At 36.9% G+C, this 16,755-nt stretch overlaps 1 protein-coding gene across 2 annotated transcripts; it reads left to right on the top strand.

Moving 5' to 3' along the window:
• Positions 1-4,946: 4,946 nt before the first annotated feature.
• On the top strand, positions 4,947-16,102 carry LOC136678678 (beta-1,3-N-acetylglucosaminyltransferase manic fringe-like). 2 transcript variants are annotated; one of them, XM_066656769.1, is made up of 9 exons: positions 4,947-5,214; positions 5,831-6,230; positions 7,955-8,000; positions 8,612-8,714; positions 9,617-9,770; positions 12,582-12,667; positions 13,965-14,130; positions 14,656-14,741; positions 15,061-16,102. In XM_066656769.1, the coding sequence occupies exons 2-9, from the start codon at positions 5,994-5,996 to the stop codon at positions 15,119-15,121; spliced, it is 939 nt and encodes a 312-aa protein (XP_066512866.1). In that variant the 5' UTR covers positions 4,947-5,214; positions 5,831-5,993; the 3' UTR covers positions 15,122-16,102. The 2 variants fall into 2 exon arrangements, with proteins under 2 accessions (XP_066512866.1, XP_066512865.1); XM_066656768.1 differs by having other exon boundaries at positions 5,828-6,230.
• Positions 16,103-16,755: the final 653 nt, after the last annotated feature.

Genomic DNA, 16,755 nt, shown 5'->3' with positions numbered 1-16,755 from the left:
GTTTCAAAGAGCACAGTGCTTTAATGTTTAAACAGGGTGATATAATAGAGATTAATAAAGCAAGAGGGAAAATGAATAGATTGAAAGAGGACTACCAGATTTTTGCATTTAACAAAAAAACGGCTAATGGTCAGATAAACAGAGAGCACTGATCTGTCTATTACACAAGATCTTAACACTAAAACTAAAAAAAGAAATTCAATATTGAATCGTACTTCTGCACAAAAATAGCACACACACACACACACACAAATAGTCAAAGATTGGTTTAGCACAGCTGTGTAGCAAATGTAGCATCAAATATTTAATGTTAATAATATATTCAGATTATAAAATGAACTACAGAGATGCATGAAAATGAGGAGGGAAGATTAATTCAGGGAATTTCTCTGTCATAATTCTTATTTCTAAAAGGGAGCTGCAGTTTTACAAAACACTCAGTATTTATGAGTGTGTAAGATATTAAGTGTTGTCATGACCTCAGGTGTCTATGGGTAAACATCAAGTCTGTACACAGTGGCGCCGCTGGGTGAGGGGGGCAGAGAGATAAGTTTGGAAGATTCTAAGGGCCTGGCACTGACAGGGAGCCTTTTGAGGGAAATAAATATAATTTTAATAGTATTGCCTTTGTGTAGGCTTTTGAAATAGAACATATAATTTCACCTGTTAAAATAAGCAAATTAAACATGGTTGTGATTTTCTATAAGAATTTTTCGAATTATTTAATTAGTCATTTCACCACTCTCTCTTTTTACTAAATCATACAGTCTGATTCTGGCAGAGCATGAAAATGAAATGTGCATGGCTTCGGGAATGATCAGCTCAGCTGTCAGTTACCACGCAGGTACATACTTGAGCCGTCACTTGGCAGGACTGATGGTGGTGGTGAGGTGAACTATAAAGTCCGGTTATAAAAATTAGATACATTTCGTATTAACCTGGTTGGATTATCAAGATAACAATTTACAACTACAGAGTGAAAGTTCAAGAACTTGTGAATTTGGCTTGTCATGCATTGCTAGCATCATTGCAACATTAGCTTATATGCTGCTTAATGGCTTTGACTTTAAATTTATAGAACAATCTATCCAATACTACCTTTAAAATACCACCAGTTTAAAGAGACCGCCAATATACTTTGACTGACAAAATTAGAATCCCACCTCAAATAAATGATCACTTCAAATAACCTTTAAAACCTTAAAAAGACCACCAATACATTTTGATTGCCACCTTTTTAAAAATTCCACTTTAAGTAACCCATGATTTTATTAAGATGTCCACATTAAAAACAACAACGTTATTTGGATTTCCACCTTACAAATGACCCCCCCCCCCTCCATTTCTCTCTCTCACACACACGCACACACAGCTGAAGGACTGAGATATTCAGAATTCAATGAATTCCTACAAGGGGTACACCCTCCAAACAAATGCTTATAGCTCAAAATTTTTAACTAAGCAAACCGTAGTGACAAGGACACTCTGGGGATCGAGCTGCAGTTTGAGCAATAATTGATTTTGTCATGACGAGTTAATCACAGAACAAATTTTTGACAAACTTTGCACGCTCTGAATCACATTGAACTCTATGGGAGACAAAACCCTCCCTAGTCCCAAACATAACTCACAAACCGTATTTTCAAAGGATCTCAAATGTACAGGTGCTAGAAAGCTGAACTTGTGTGATAAATTACTAGGCTAAGATAAAATATTAGCCTACATAATTTTCATCCTAATAACTGTTTTGTCTTGATTACTGATGATGTTTGCCGGAGAATCCATGATGTGCATAACACAGAATCTGTTATACGTCCATACTGACACTGTGATGCATGCAAGTTCTCTCAACACATGAACATTTGAATTGAATGAACTCCATATTAAGTAGCCTAGCAATAGTTGCTCATAACTATTTGTAAAATTGTAATTTTTCATGGAGTCCAAGATTTCTAGCGCTGCCCCTGGTTGTACATAAATACATTTGCAAAAACACCAACCAAGCTGCCAGACCAGCACAGCAAAACACACATGGCAAGATGTTAATGCTTATGTGATGATTATATGATCATATTTATTCAGCATAATTGCAAGATATAGCAGAAAAATACGCACTAACCATAATTAGTTGTTCTCAGTTGTTCATATACAGCAGTATGGAAACTGGTTTCAGGGTTGAGCTCAAACAAATACACAGAGAATAATAATAATAAAATAAACAAATAAATATAAAGATACAGAAAGTGTTTGCTCCGGAGTCGACTAATTGCAGTTATCCCAGCCTTCATAGCTGGGGCACCCCTAATGCCACAAATCAGCATTAATAAGTGAATAGTAAAAAAGGAGAGAAGGAAACAAATAATGTAGTACAGAGAACAAAATATCAGGACAGAACACAGTTTGTAATAGTGTTTACAGTGTGTATGTTACTAGGGGTAGTGGTTACTATATGTGTACACAATGTTTATACACTACATGTATAATGTTTACAAAGTATAGTGTGTGTAAAGTCTGTGTGGTCTGTGTTATGTGATATAAGCTCAGATCCAGGTTTTAGATGGAGAGTTCTGATAGAGGGGGGATTGTTGGGTTTTTAAGCCAAACCGGAACCTCCTAACTCTCTCTCTCTCTCTCTCTCTCTCTCTCTCTCTCTCTCGCTCTCCCCCCTCGGGTTTTCCCACATTTCAGACACTTAATCCCTTGCTCTGGACGGATGGATTAACACACTACAAAAACGAAGCTCCACGTTAAACTCAATAAGTATGTTATTTTAGCAAAACATCTTAGAATCTTCTTCCAAACATTTAATTTATTTATTTATTTTAAATAGAGATTCCTAGTGTCTAAATTATGACTGCAACACACTTACTGGGTTTAAATATTAAAAATACCAGCCTTGTCTATAGTGGAACTATACTGACATTTTCCCCCAAAAAATCTGCTTGAGGTTATGGATATAAATTGTCTAACCATAATATTCCTGATAAATATTATTATACTATTTTACAGTATTTACACTCATTCTGAACCACTGTCTGTACTGTGTTGATATTGTTCCTCAGCAGACCACTTTGCCCTGGAGCCTTTGTGCAAGACACGACCCAGTGTGGATGTTAATTTTTATTACCTTAATTTTTAATAAATGATACTATTCTAAATTATGATACTGATCCCAGCACTAGGGGGCGCTGTACTGATACTGTTTTGTGTGGATCATTGTGGACTGCTACCCTCCAGAACTGGAGCCTTTGTGTAAACAGTGTGGACACTGTGTTAAAGACTCTTTTCATGTGATGGTAAAGCGATGCCGAGTGTTTACTCGAGGGAGCATGAGCAAGGGAGCAAGGAGAAAAGGAGGCAGCTGGGCACCAAGAGAAAGAGATGAATGGAGGAAAGGGGAGAACTCTGAGAAACCACAAACAAACAAAGGTGTTCTCCCTTGCTGATGCTGTCAGTTGTCCCCTTTAGTACCCAAATCTGAGCGTTACATAATCAAACTGTGTCTTAAAGTCATAGCTTACAGAAAAAAATAAACTTGCTTGTTTACCCCTAATGTTGTCAATTACCACGACATGTTTGTAAAAGGCAATAAAAATATTTACCTGTGATTTGCTTTATTTATTTATTTAAAGAAGTTTTACTTAACGGACAAAAGTTCAAAGAAAATATTTACTTGTTTGTAAACTGGACAAAACTTGTTTGTATATTGTAAATATCAAATGTGAAGAATATGATACACACAACCACTTTAAAATAATTTTAAATTTAAAAATACTATACAATATATGTAAGCAACACTCTTTTGAAACACTATAAACAGGTTGATATAAAATGTGTAAAATGAACATCCTACGTACGCTTATTCAAAACCTCACCTCTCTGCCAAATCTCTTAAGAAAATTGAAAAAAAAAGAAAAATTCTCAATGCAACTTGACAATAAATCGTCTTTCACCATTAATGTACATAATTTTGAGAGAAGAATCAATCCCAGTGAAAAATCACTCCACGTTAGGCAAGGTTGAAAATCACAGCTGAATGTCTTTGAGTCCTCAGATGGCATTTCAAGAAAACTGCCATGCTATAAATATAGCCCAAATTTTTTTTTGTCCCGTTTCAAACAAGAATTGGCAAGAATTTTCTTGCAAACCAATTAGTATCCTCTGGTCCCAATTGATTAAAAAGGTTAATCAAACAAAAATTGATAGTAACACAATGATAAATATACTTTGATCCCAACTTTTTTTGGACTTTTTTTAAGCACCAAATCTAAACATAATAAAACTGGTCAGTGAAATGTTCAAGTGGATTAACTAATTCTTTATTTTTAATTGCATTTTACAAAATATCCCAACTATTTCTGGAAACCTGACTGTGGGTGAATTGCATGTCACTAACTGCATGCCTACATCATCATAGAAAATGTGGACTTCTTAAATGATCACTAATACCCTTCATTTGGTGGTTGGGCCAAGTAGAGTCACTGAAGAGTACAACTATTTACTGTAAATTCCAAAGTGTGCAATGTGTATACTCTTATGGAAAAATATTGAATGAAAAAGAACATACCATACCCAATGCCAAGTATGGGCTAGAGGGCTCTACAGCCTCCCATGTGCTACTCTGACATTGTGGAATTTTCTTCTCATTTAATGATGTAATAAATTGTTTCCTTAAAAAATATTTCAGCCACAGATTTACAGATTTACACTCCATAATAATCACCAGTGTGTAAACTGAAGCCTCTCTAAGTGGGATTGTGCAAGTGCAGAGGGAAACCTGTTCAGGATTAACAGCCAGAGGAAACTGTGTGTGTATGTGTGTGTGTGTGAGTGTGCGAGAGCATCTGTCCAATGGTGTGTGTGTGTGTATGTGTCTGAGGGTTTGTGTGGTGCATTTTGGCCCTCCCTCATCCAGCACATACACACTTTTTAGTATTGTATTTTAGTCCTTCTGCTGTTCTCAGCAGTCCAGAATTTGTTTTTGTATTTTTGCCATTTTTAAGCTACTTTACTTTTTGCGTTTTTAGTATCATTACATGATCCTTCTGCAAAAGGTATGGATTATCGCCATTTATTCCACTCTTATCCATAGCTCTGCTACTGTTCAAACTGCTGACTGAGAGACTGAATGAGGAAATGCTCTGAAACTGTTTGAGCTGCTGTAGTGAACAGAGGAAGTGTGAGGAGTCACGCTACATCAGCCTGAAACAATCGGTATGTGCTCTTTAACACATTTAACTACATATATTTAAATATTTATTTGACCATATGGCTTTAGTTATGTGCATATACCTTTAACAATATATAGTAAATATATAATATATAATTATATTGTTTACAATACTAACTGTACCAGCTATTACATTTAAAATTTCAACTAAGCTATAGCACCAATAATGTTAATATGTAACTCTGACTGTAGTGATAGCCATAACTATCTTTAGCTATACAACTTTAAATCACTTGCCGATTTGACAGTACTATTAAACTAAAAAACTATAACTTTAACTATTAAACTCTTGCTATATCAACCAAAGTTCAAACTGCAGTGTTAACATTACCAACTATAATCTAAACTACAGTATTTAAAAGTCTTAACAGTATAGCTTCAGTGGTCATATTTTGTGCTTGAAACCTATATTTTACTAAAACATTTAGAACTTTACCTCTATGAATATTGTTTAATGGTTTAACTATGTAGCTCTATCTGTAGCTATAACACAACTATTTTTTACCAGTAGCATTTGTAGACTTAACTGTAACATTTCAGCTATGTAACATTATCTCTAGCTCTCTAACTATATCTCTTCCCTCTGATACCTTACAGCAGTAACTTTAACCCAATCCTGGTACCATTTGCATGGAGATCTCTTGGGCATTTCATCTCGTTGGGTGTTTCAGACCCTGATATTCATGATGCCCTGGCGCAGCATGCATTGTTCTAGTTAAAAAGACTTGAGGCCATTAAAGATGTGATCGGACCCCTTGTTGTTATGATGACCATGAGGAGGTTGTTCCGTGCTTTTCCTTTGGCGCTTGTGTCCGTCCTTGTTTTCATCATTTTCCTGCAACTGCGGATATATTCTGTCTTCAGTCCGAAGGAGGAGAACAAGCATAGAGAACCTCTTAGACAACATGATGTTTTCATTGCTGTGAAGACCACGGGCCGTTTCCACAGCAACCGCCTCTCGCTCCTACTGGACACATGGATCTCCAGGACCAAGGACCATGTGAATATCTGAGTTTATTCTCTATAAATCTTTGGGGTTAGGTCATGAAATGTAAAATGCACATGTACAACTTAAATTTACATAGGCGTCAATATGTCCTTTAAGCATTTAACTTTAGATAGACCATACATCAAAATTTTATTTTATGTGTATATCTGTGCATGACTTTGACCTTCTGAAAAGGCTGTACATGAGCCTAAGATCAGCATGCTTATTAGAAAGTTTAAGCTAAAGGTGTTTAAAACATCTCAGCACAAATATATTTTAGATGATATGAAGTGGCATTTGTGATCCAGAAATAATCACTTAACATCAGTACCTAAACACGCATGGTTGAATGCCATCAACTCCTCACACCAATGTTCCTGAATCTAGTGTAAAGCCTTTCTTAAAAAAATAGAGTCCCACTGCAGTAAAAAGGAACAACCCCCTGATTAAAACCCTTCACTTTAGAAGATATGCAGGGTGAGTAGGTGTCCACAGGGTATTATCTCTCTTCTAGTCTAGTCTGGACAATTGTTCCACACACTCTGTGTGTGTTTTATTTCAGCCATAGTGTTAACTCTTATCTCTGAATAGTATACAGTTTAGCCTGAGGTGCTGAAGAATGTCCCCCACTCAATATGAGAAGGATGGTTAGATTGGTTGGACACTGTTGGAGCCTGGACAGATAATGGAGGTGTTGGGAAGATCATGTAGTCTCAGTGCTGTCATTAACAACCCACCCCTAATTTGCACTCACTGTTTCCATTTAGAGTGATGCTAAAGACTAAAACTGAATATATTATTTAATACCTATTTTCTATCCACTACCCAGAGGAAAATCTGCAGCTCTGTACAATGAAAAACTAAGAAACTAACACTGTTCATCAAAGAGAAACGACACTGAGCAGCTCTTTACAGCTGAAAAAACATCCCTAGCACTGCACACACAAAAAATGTATTTTTATGTTGATAGGTGTATTTTTATTGTTGTACAGTGAAGGTAATAGTACCAGTTCTATTACTAATACACTAGTGAGTCTCTCATTTGTGGCAACAGGAAGCAGCAATGTGTATGAAAACAGTATCAGGAAGTTCTTCAGTGAGAGGAAGTGTACAGAGACAGGAAGTGGAACAAAAGTGTTGAAATTTGACTCATACATGATCTTTCACACACAAAGTTTAATTTCTCTGTTCCAAACCAGATCATTCTCCCCGCCCCTCATTATGGATAACTGTAGGCTCCTTCAAGATGAACTGCGCCTCAACTTGGTGGTCAGCAAAAGTAGCTGGTTGCATTTGGGAAGATAGGTTAGAGTACAGACGTTAAAATGCACAGCCACCTGCGGCTCTTGTGAGCTCTGGCACATCTCAATGGCATTTCATGACATAAAATACATCATAATTAAAATTATAAAGTATATAAACTTGCTAAGCAAGAACAAGGAATTATACAGTGTTTTTTGTAAAAAAAAGATAATGTAGATTTACATTGTAGAATGAAACTAAACACGTTATACACAAGTTGTCAGTGGAATTTCTAACCAATGAGGATTAAGCTCTGTTGTCATCACTCTGCAGCACCTGCTTAAGTCGAACAAGCCTTTTGACATCCCTGGGATTCAAACTCACCATCTCCCAAAGAGAGGGCCACTCACACTGATCTATTTTCTAAATAATTGTAAGATGCATAAATTAAGTAGTATTTCTGTATTTATTCATGCAATATTTTGTTTACACAGACCTATATCTTCACGGACACTCCAGATGAGGACATTAGCTCTAGAGGTAAGATAAATGCACAAATGTGCTTCCATGTGTTCATTCATTGTCTGTAACCGCTTATTCATTGAGGGTCATGGTGGGTCTGGAGCCTACCCAGAATCACGGGACGCAAGGCGGGGACACACCCTGGAAGTATTTTTGGGGATATTTCATTTCCTTCCTTATGTTGACTCTTAACTAAGACCGTTACCTGTCTAAGCCTAGTCTTGCATGGTACTTTTCCTCACTTAGCATGGCCTAAAACTACTACGAAAACCTACTACTGCAGGAAAAGAAATCTGACTGACATGCAAAAGGACCCATGTGGAAGTGCATATACACGGATACAGAGATTCAATCAGAATGCAACTGACTGAATCATGACAGTATGGTCAGATTAACACGCTATAAATATCAGACTCTTTGTCAACTTGTAGGCGGAGCGTCTGTGGCTGAGACTAGTCTAACTCTAACCTAACTTTAAACACACGTTGTTTTCATAGGACTTTCATAGTACTTCATCACTCATTCAGATAAGCTGGAGCTGAAGTTAGTCATTAGTTTCTATTTAGGGACATGGATCACAATTTATTATTAATTATTGGTTTTGTGTTTGTGTGTATGTGTGTGTGTAGGGTTTAACATCATTGTTACTGGTTGCTCTCCTGAACACAGTCATCAGGCTCTGTCCTGTAAGATGGCTGCTGAGTTTCACCACTTCATGGCCTCCAACAAAGAGTAAATCTAACCATTTTAATTACATTTAAAGCTAATCAAGTTTACTCAAGTTTTATTACGCTTTACAGTGCAAATCACTTAATTAAATTGCTAATATAATCTACTAAGACACTAAACCACTTTACTACAACCATAATATTCTATGACGCTAATCTACTTCATTAATTGCAATTATGTGATTAACTTATCTCTATATCCTGTGTTCTGTAGTAGAAATCTGGTTTAATACAGCACTGATTTGTTGCAATATTAAACTAGCTGACCAGAGAATATATATTTTACTACAACCTTAATCTATTTTACTACAGCATTAATTATTTAAATTAGTTTATTAAAAACTTTGACTTGTTGTGTTATTTACTACATTTACTACAATCTTAATCTAGTTCAACAATTGTGGTTTACTACAATATTAATTTAGTCTTGTACAGCACTAATCTGGTTTACGTAAATATTGTTCTAATCTGGTTTACGTCTTAGTGTTGTTTACCACAGCATTAAGTTTTACTACAACCTTAGACTTGTTTACTAAAGTGCTAATATGGTTTACTGGAACTTTAGTTTACTACAGCACTGTTACTTTATTACAGACTACTGTGAAAATCTTTTTTACTAAACATTATTATAATTTAATATATCACTAATCTGATATAGAATCCTGTAGTTTACTACAGCATTAATTTGGTTCACTACACTAACCTTCTTAACTAATACATTATTTGTATAATAATATTGTATTTTCCATTATAATAGGAAAATAGTTTACTTAATGTTGCAGTGGTAGCAAAATATGAATATACAATATAAAATAAAACTAGCTTTTTCATGCATTTTGACTCTTATTAGACATTACAGCTCTATAGTTATTTTCTAAAAACAAATGTTTTTATGTAAAAATACAGATGGCTGTGTCACGTGGATGATGATAACTATCTGAACCCAAAGCCACTGGTAAATCTTCTCTCCTCTTTCCCTCTGGATGCTGATGTTTATGTCGGCAAACCCAGTCTGGATCGACCAATGAGAGCGCAGGAAATTCTAGAGGGAAACAGAACCGTGAGTATTTCACACGGTCTATCATTACCCATCTCTCCATTGCTCACTTTCTCTGTGATTGCTTCAACCTTGTAGAGTTCTCTTAGGCCACAGATTTGTGTGTGTCCAGATTTAATGATGCTTTCCGACCTGTGTTACTTGCTTGGACTAATTAGTAAAAAAATTCTCAAATTCTTTCATTCTTGCATTGATACAAAAGGATGCAGCATCTTATATTAGAATTAATGTGAAAACAGTTAAGACATCTTTATTTATATAGCACAAAGACAAGTGTCAGCCAAAGTGCTGTAAAGTAAGAAAACCAACTTAAGAATAAATTATAAATTTAGACATGGTGAGATTTCCTATTCTAAAAATAGAATTAATAAAGGGCATAATTTAAATAAATAAAATAGTTAAAATATTAATCAGGACCACACTATCTCTGATGCCAAGGCAAATAAATGATTTTTTAAATTTGTCTTAATTTCTAATGTGGGAGAGGACTTTATGAACAATGGAAGATTGTTCCATAGTTTCAGTGCAGCAACACTGAAACAACCATTAAATATCATTATTAAACCAGGGCTGAGTTAACAGTGCGTGCTTTCTAGGTTTAAAAGGAGCAATCATGTTCAGAATTCTGCCACATGTGCGATTAAAAAGGTTGATCAAATCATCTGTGGTAGTGTCTTTAGGAGGATTTTCAACAGAATTAGCTACGGATGCAAGGTCAGCTGAAAACTGACTGGCTGACTGCTGTGTTATAGTATGAAAAAAAATGTGCAGATGGAGTGTGCTTTGAAAGTGAGTGTGGGATGTTCACATAAAACAAAACAGGCTTGTGGTCAGACAAGCATACATCTGGTATATCAACATTACACACAATCAAAATAAAATTACCAGATCAAGAGTATGCCCATGCTCATGTGTAGAGCCCATAACAGACTAAGAAGTTAAACTAGTTAATAAGATGCAGAAATTCTGTCTAAAGGTTTGGTATGGCAGCAAACAAGGAAATTAAAATCTCCAAGAATCTAGGTTTTATCAGTACTAGGCAAGTTAACTGTTAAAGAGAAGTCTTGTAAAAAAATCCCTGTTGAACTTGGGGGCCGATACACAAGAACACAGTACAAGGCAGTTCCACGATGCAAAGAAGGACTTCAAAAGTAGAATACTTCTTGACAGTCAAAAACCGGCATTAAATACTGAATCATTTCCCGGTTTAAAAATGGAAGACCGTCACAGGGTTAAAGCCCTGGAATACGTCCAATAACCCAGACCAGGATAAGCAGCGCGTATAAAAACCTCATAGCTTTCCGATAACCTCGTAAAAGCACGTTACCAAAACGGCGAACCACCACTCTAATTCAGTGTACAGGAAATTAGCTTGAGAAAGTGGAGCAGCTGACCAAGTGACAACAAAGTGGAACAGCCGCTGACGCTTGTGTTAGATGGATCAAATTTAAAGTCCAAAAGGCAAGGTAAAATCTAAGGAGCTTCGGTTTTATACAATATTCGCTGGATTGTACTATAGTGTTTATGAATCCAGTCAATAAAGCAATGACAGTCCATAGCTTAGGCGAAAAAAAGGTAAAACACTAAAATGTTTCAACCAAACAAAACAAAGCTAAAAATGCGCCAGCGTTTATTCAACCGGAACCAATCAGAATGTCACCACCATTAAATCAACAATTATATTTTAAGAAATCATGTCTTAAGCTGCTCTCACACTAGATTTTTGCCATCAAAACTATGCAAGCAAAATCCCATTCATTAGATTATAATTTGTCACAAAGGGACAGGGCTCTGAAGTTTTCAAGTTTGCTTGGAGTGACAATATATAGATCCCGACGGTTCTCTTGCACCTTCAGCTTGTCCACAACTTGTGCCCGCACTCAGAGCATATGTTACGTTTGCTGCGCATGCGTGCTTGCAGCTGAAACCTATTTCAGACCTCACCCGGTAACAAGAAATCCTGTTTTCTGATTGCCTGATAGGTCGCTAATTCAAGACTTGAGAGTCCTGCAAAGGGACATCCGGCTAAATACATTTCACAAATGAAACAGCACCCTGGGTTCATGTTTAGTGAACTTTGACATGCAAATTCACTTCCATGATTAGTAGTGTTGCTGCTTTGGCCATGGTGCCTTGATGTGGCAGGGCTTTGTACAGCATTACTGTAATTCCAAAATGAAGGAAACATGGTAACAATGTGTCAACATGAAATTTTGTACTGTAAAGTTCAAGCTGATTATAAAAAAGCTGGATAATCATAAAATGCACTGTCAATCAGGAGGTTAGATTAGTTGTTATACATCATTTGCTGTGTTTTTTATTTATTTATTTATTTATTTTTTAAGGTAGTTCATGGGTTATTTACATCTCCAGTACTATGGGCTGAACTTTGCCCTGCCCATTTTGCAGAGCCAAAAAGGTCATCATTCTGAATGCTAGGAGCCCATCATAGGGATATAAAATAATCCAGCGCTGCAACATGAAACAGTGGAACTGTTCTCTCTGGAAAAATGGAATGCCATCTAATACATCTGAGATAAGATAATTGATATTTGTGATCCAGAACTAATCATACAACAGTATCTGAACTCACTAATGCTTGCCATCAAATTTGCACAGCAATGTTGCAAGATCTAGCATATAGCTCTTCTACAATAGAAGAGACATACTGTGTTAAAGAGGAACAGGCTCCTTTTAGAAGAAATAAGATTAGGTGTCTGAAACATTTATTTGCCTTAAACATTAAAGCAAAAATATTGTTCTCCTCTGATAAAACCAATGTGAGTTTTAGCCAGTTTGTGTTTGTCTCCACAGCGTGAAGTGAGTTTCTGGTTCGCTACAGGAGGAGCAGGGTTCTGTCTCAACAGGAGACTCACTAAGAAGATGGCTCCTTGGGCCAGGTGAGATATTTGAACTATTTTTACTATATGAATATCCATACCTTTCATAAACAGGTATTCTAAGAGTTTCCCTATCACCAGGAGTTGTGAGTTTGAACCCAAGTGATGCCATAGTTATCTGTAATTTGGATGTGTGGCCCTCAATTTCATTTATCACTCAGGACAATGCTATACAATGCAGAGATCTCTTACGGCATTTTTCCACTGGAGGAAACCTACTGTACACTCTCAGAAAAAAGGTACTGTAGAGGTACATTATTGGTCACTAAAGGTACAAATAGTGTAAATTTACCTTTTAAAGTACAATTAAGTCCAGTTTTGTTTCCTAAAGTTACATTATATTTTAGACTCCAGAAAGAGAGGTGAGTATTTGTAAACGTCCATTAGAGAACTGTGTAAAATATAAAAACATAACATAAATCTTAGAGATGAATTGGGCATATGAAATCATCACAATGCTTAAATCTACAATTAATATAAAATATGGTACAATTATGTTCCCTAACTGAACGTACATGTACAAAATGTACCCTTGAGGTTACCACCACAGTGGCAGCAAAAAGTAATTTAACCTTATACTCAACTCAGCTTTTTTGCTATTTAATTAGGATTTAATCTATTTAATCTGGTACCTAGAGCAGGGTAGTTTCTTTAGTGCCTGCTTGCTCCTGATTCCAAGCGCACCAAGTGTGACATGTAAACCTTGTATAGGCCAGAGAGACTTCCATCCATTCATTATCTGTAACCGCTTATCCAATTCAGGGTCACGGGTGGTCCAGAGCCTACCTGGAATCATTGGGCGCAAGGCAGGGGGCGCGCCAGTCCTTCACAGGGCAACACACACACACACACACACTCACAGTCACTTTTGAATCACCAATCAACCTACCAACGTGTGTTTTTGGACCGTGGGAGGAAACCGGAGCACCTGGAGGAAACCCACGCAGACACGGGGAGAACATACCAAACTCCTCACAGACAGTCACCTGGAGCGGGACTCAAACCCACAACCTCCAGGTCCCTGAAGCTGTGTGACTGCGACACTACTTGCTGCGCCACCGTGCCGCCCTCCAGCACAAACTATGTGACTAAACCTTCTATCTACAGTAGAGGCCATGTATGTTTTTATAGCTAATAAAACAGAACTGGACAGTTAAAGTTCTCCTCAAACAGTGTTGAGCTGATATAAGGGAAATACCTGAAAAATACTTAGCAGCCAGTTGCCTCAGGCTTGCTGAACTGTTATATGATAAAATGTGAATTAAATGTGTTCTATTGTTATTGTTTACTTAAACAGTGGTCAAATGTTTGAACACACCTCCAGCGTAATACGACTGCCGGATGACTGTGTGGTTGGTTTCATCGTGGAGAAGCGTCTGGGCATCTCAATGATACACAGCAAATTGTTCCACTCCCACCTGGAGAACCTGCTACTGCTCTCACATGGAGATATACTCACACAGGTAAGGCTGCATCACTATACACATGAGATAGACAAAACTGTGAGGTGAGACTGTATACAGTTAAGAAATTTAAGATGGGGACAAATGAGACACCAGACTAGTGAGAATTAACTGTATTTTGGTGTAGCAAAGAGAAGATAATGACAATGATGCTATGCATATAATGTCACTGATGTGGTGGTGTGTTAGTGTATGTTAGACTGGTACAAGTATACTCTGACCTTACATCTATAAAAGTGGACTAACACAATGTGTCTAATAGTGTTTACAGTGACTTGGTACCGTGTTTAAAACTCCACTAGCATTGCTGTGTCTGATCCACTCTTACCAGTGTAACACAAACTAACACACCACCACCACATCAGTGTTTCTGTAGAGCTGAGAATGATCCATCTCTCAGATCCTTCAACTCTGTGGTGGTCCTTTAAGGGCCAAACAAAGTATGCAGAGCAATCGATGAATTAGAGTCTGCAATTGGTTACATATATAAACACGATGTATAATATGCTGTATTTATTTTTGTAGGTTACTTTGAGTTATGGGATATTTGAAAATAAAATGAACAGTGTGGAGGTAAAGGGAGCATTCAGTACAAATGAAGATCCTTCAAGGTAAAGCTCTCTCACACACACACCTACTCACACACACCGCAATTACGCATAAAATTATTACTACCTCCTTTACCACCCAAATAATACCTGCAATGTGATGGAACTGATCAATGAAGAATAAAAAAAGTTTGCAGAGCAACATTTAGACTACATTTGGTAATGACAGGACTACAAATACATAAGATCAGCGGAACTGAGGCAATGGATATTGTAGAAAAAAGAAGTGTTCATTATCTTATGGCTAATCTGTGTGTGTGTGTGTGTGTGTGTGTGTGTGTGTGTGTGTGTGTGTGTGAATGGCATGTTTTTGTTTTTCCAGGTTTAGGACTGTCCACTGTCTGCTGTACCCTTTAACCAGCTGGTGTCCATTCCACTCCTAAAAATTAGATGTTCAAAATTAACCAAACAAATGCTTGTGGAACCCCAAGGGCAAATACATGGGTTCTATGGTTAAAAAAAAAAAACCCGAACAAAACCCTGAAAATGCTAATATTCAAAAAGAATCTGTTAAGGGACTTTGCTGGGAGCTACACTTTCATATCTGAAGATTCCATATCTGATTCTTTGGTTCTGTCATGAATATTTAAGTGGATGGCTCTGTAAGTTTTAACATCCAAATAATGTAGAGGTTCTAGAAAGAACCCTTACTTTGTTAAAGCACCTCTACATTATTTGATGTTTCTTTAAATGTTTCTTCACACTCAAAAAACATGATTTTTTTAGGGAGCAAAATGATTTTATTATATGTTTCTGTATTTTTTACATCATTCCTGAAGCAGAACCACACAGTTACTAAAGGAGACCTATACAAATTTAGAAGTCGGACTACTTTGTTACTGAATGAGAATGAAGTAGAATGACAGTTTCTGATGATAATAAAAACAAACAAAAAAAATTTCCTGAGAAGGAAGCACACACTTTTAAAACTAGAACCCCACATTTTCATAGGGAGAACCACACAGTTACTACAGAGGGACCCCCCATTTCCTGAGGGAGAAACTCACAATTCCTGATACAGTACCCCACCATCCCTGCACTTAACAACCCAGTTCCTGGGAACAGTAAAATAAGTTAAATAAATGTAAACCACAAAATAACAGCAGTATTAATCTCACAGGTAGATCTTATGCTCTTGTTTACCGTATTCTTTTCTCCTGATTTGAGCTTGAACTTTATTAGAGATGATTCTGTAAAGTGATTTTGTACATTTTGTGAAAATGTTTATTTTTGCTTTTCTTGTGTGTCCTGCCTTCTGATCCCAAACTGAAAGCACTTAAAAATTTGCGACTGAGAATTCAGCTTTTCACCAGTTCAGCTTTAATGCTGAACATTTATGGAGACAGTATTGTAATAAACGTGCCACAGGCTTTGATTTTTTTTTTTCTTTAATGAAGGTTATTAATCAAGAATTCAGCCCCTTGGCTCTGCACTCTACACTAAACATTGGAACACTGCAACATTCATTTAAATGAGATCAGGCAGTGATGTTGGATTATTCCTTACACATACTCCTACATCTATGCACTGAATGATCACTGAATTAAGAACACGTACTTTGCCTATTTTATCAGATGCAAAATACAGCAGGACTTTGTAGTTCTACTATTACAGACAGTAGTCCAGTGTCCTGTTTCCGCTGATTAAGAACTAGAAAACCATTCATCTTAACCCAAACTGTGCAGCAACAGATGAGCTACTGTCTCTGACTTTTCATCTACAAGGTGGACCAACAAGGTAGGTGTGTCTAACAGAGTGGACACAGTGGTTAAAACTTAAGCAGCACAGCTGTGTCTGATCCACTTGTACCAGCACAACACACACTAACACACCACTTCCAAGTTAGTTTCACTGCAGCACTGAGAATGATCCACCACCCAAATCATACCTGCTTTGCTGTGGTCATGTGGGGCCTCCTGACCACTGAAGAGAAAGGTGAACTGGAAAATTATAGTGCTCTTGTATGGTCAGTGGAGCTAATAAAATGGGCAAAGAGTGAAGATATAAGGTAGGTGTT

Source organism: Hoplias malabaricus, chromosome Y (assembly GCF_029633855.1).
Source record: "Hoplias malabaricus isolate fHopMal1 chromosome Y, fHopMal1.hap1, whole genome shotgun sequence".
NCBI classification, from domain to species: Eukaryota; Metazoa; Chordata; class Actinopteri; order Characiformes; family Erythrinidae; genus Hoplias; species Hoplias malabaricus.
Note: the sequence above shows the minus strand (reverse complement) of the source record. Positions and strands in the feature narration are given on the sequence as shown.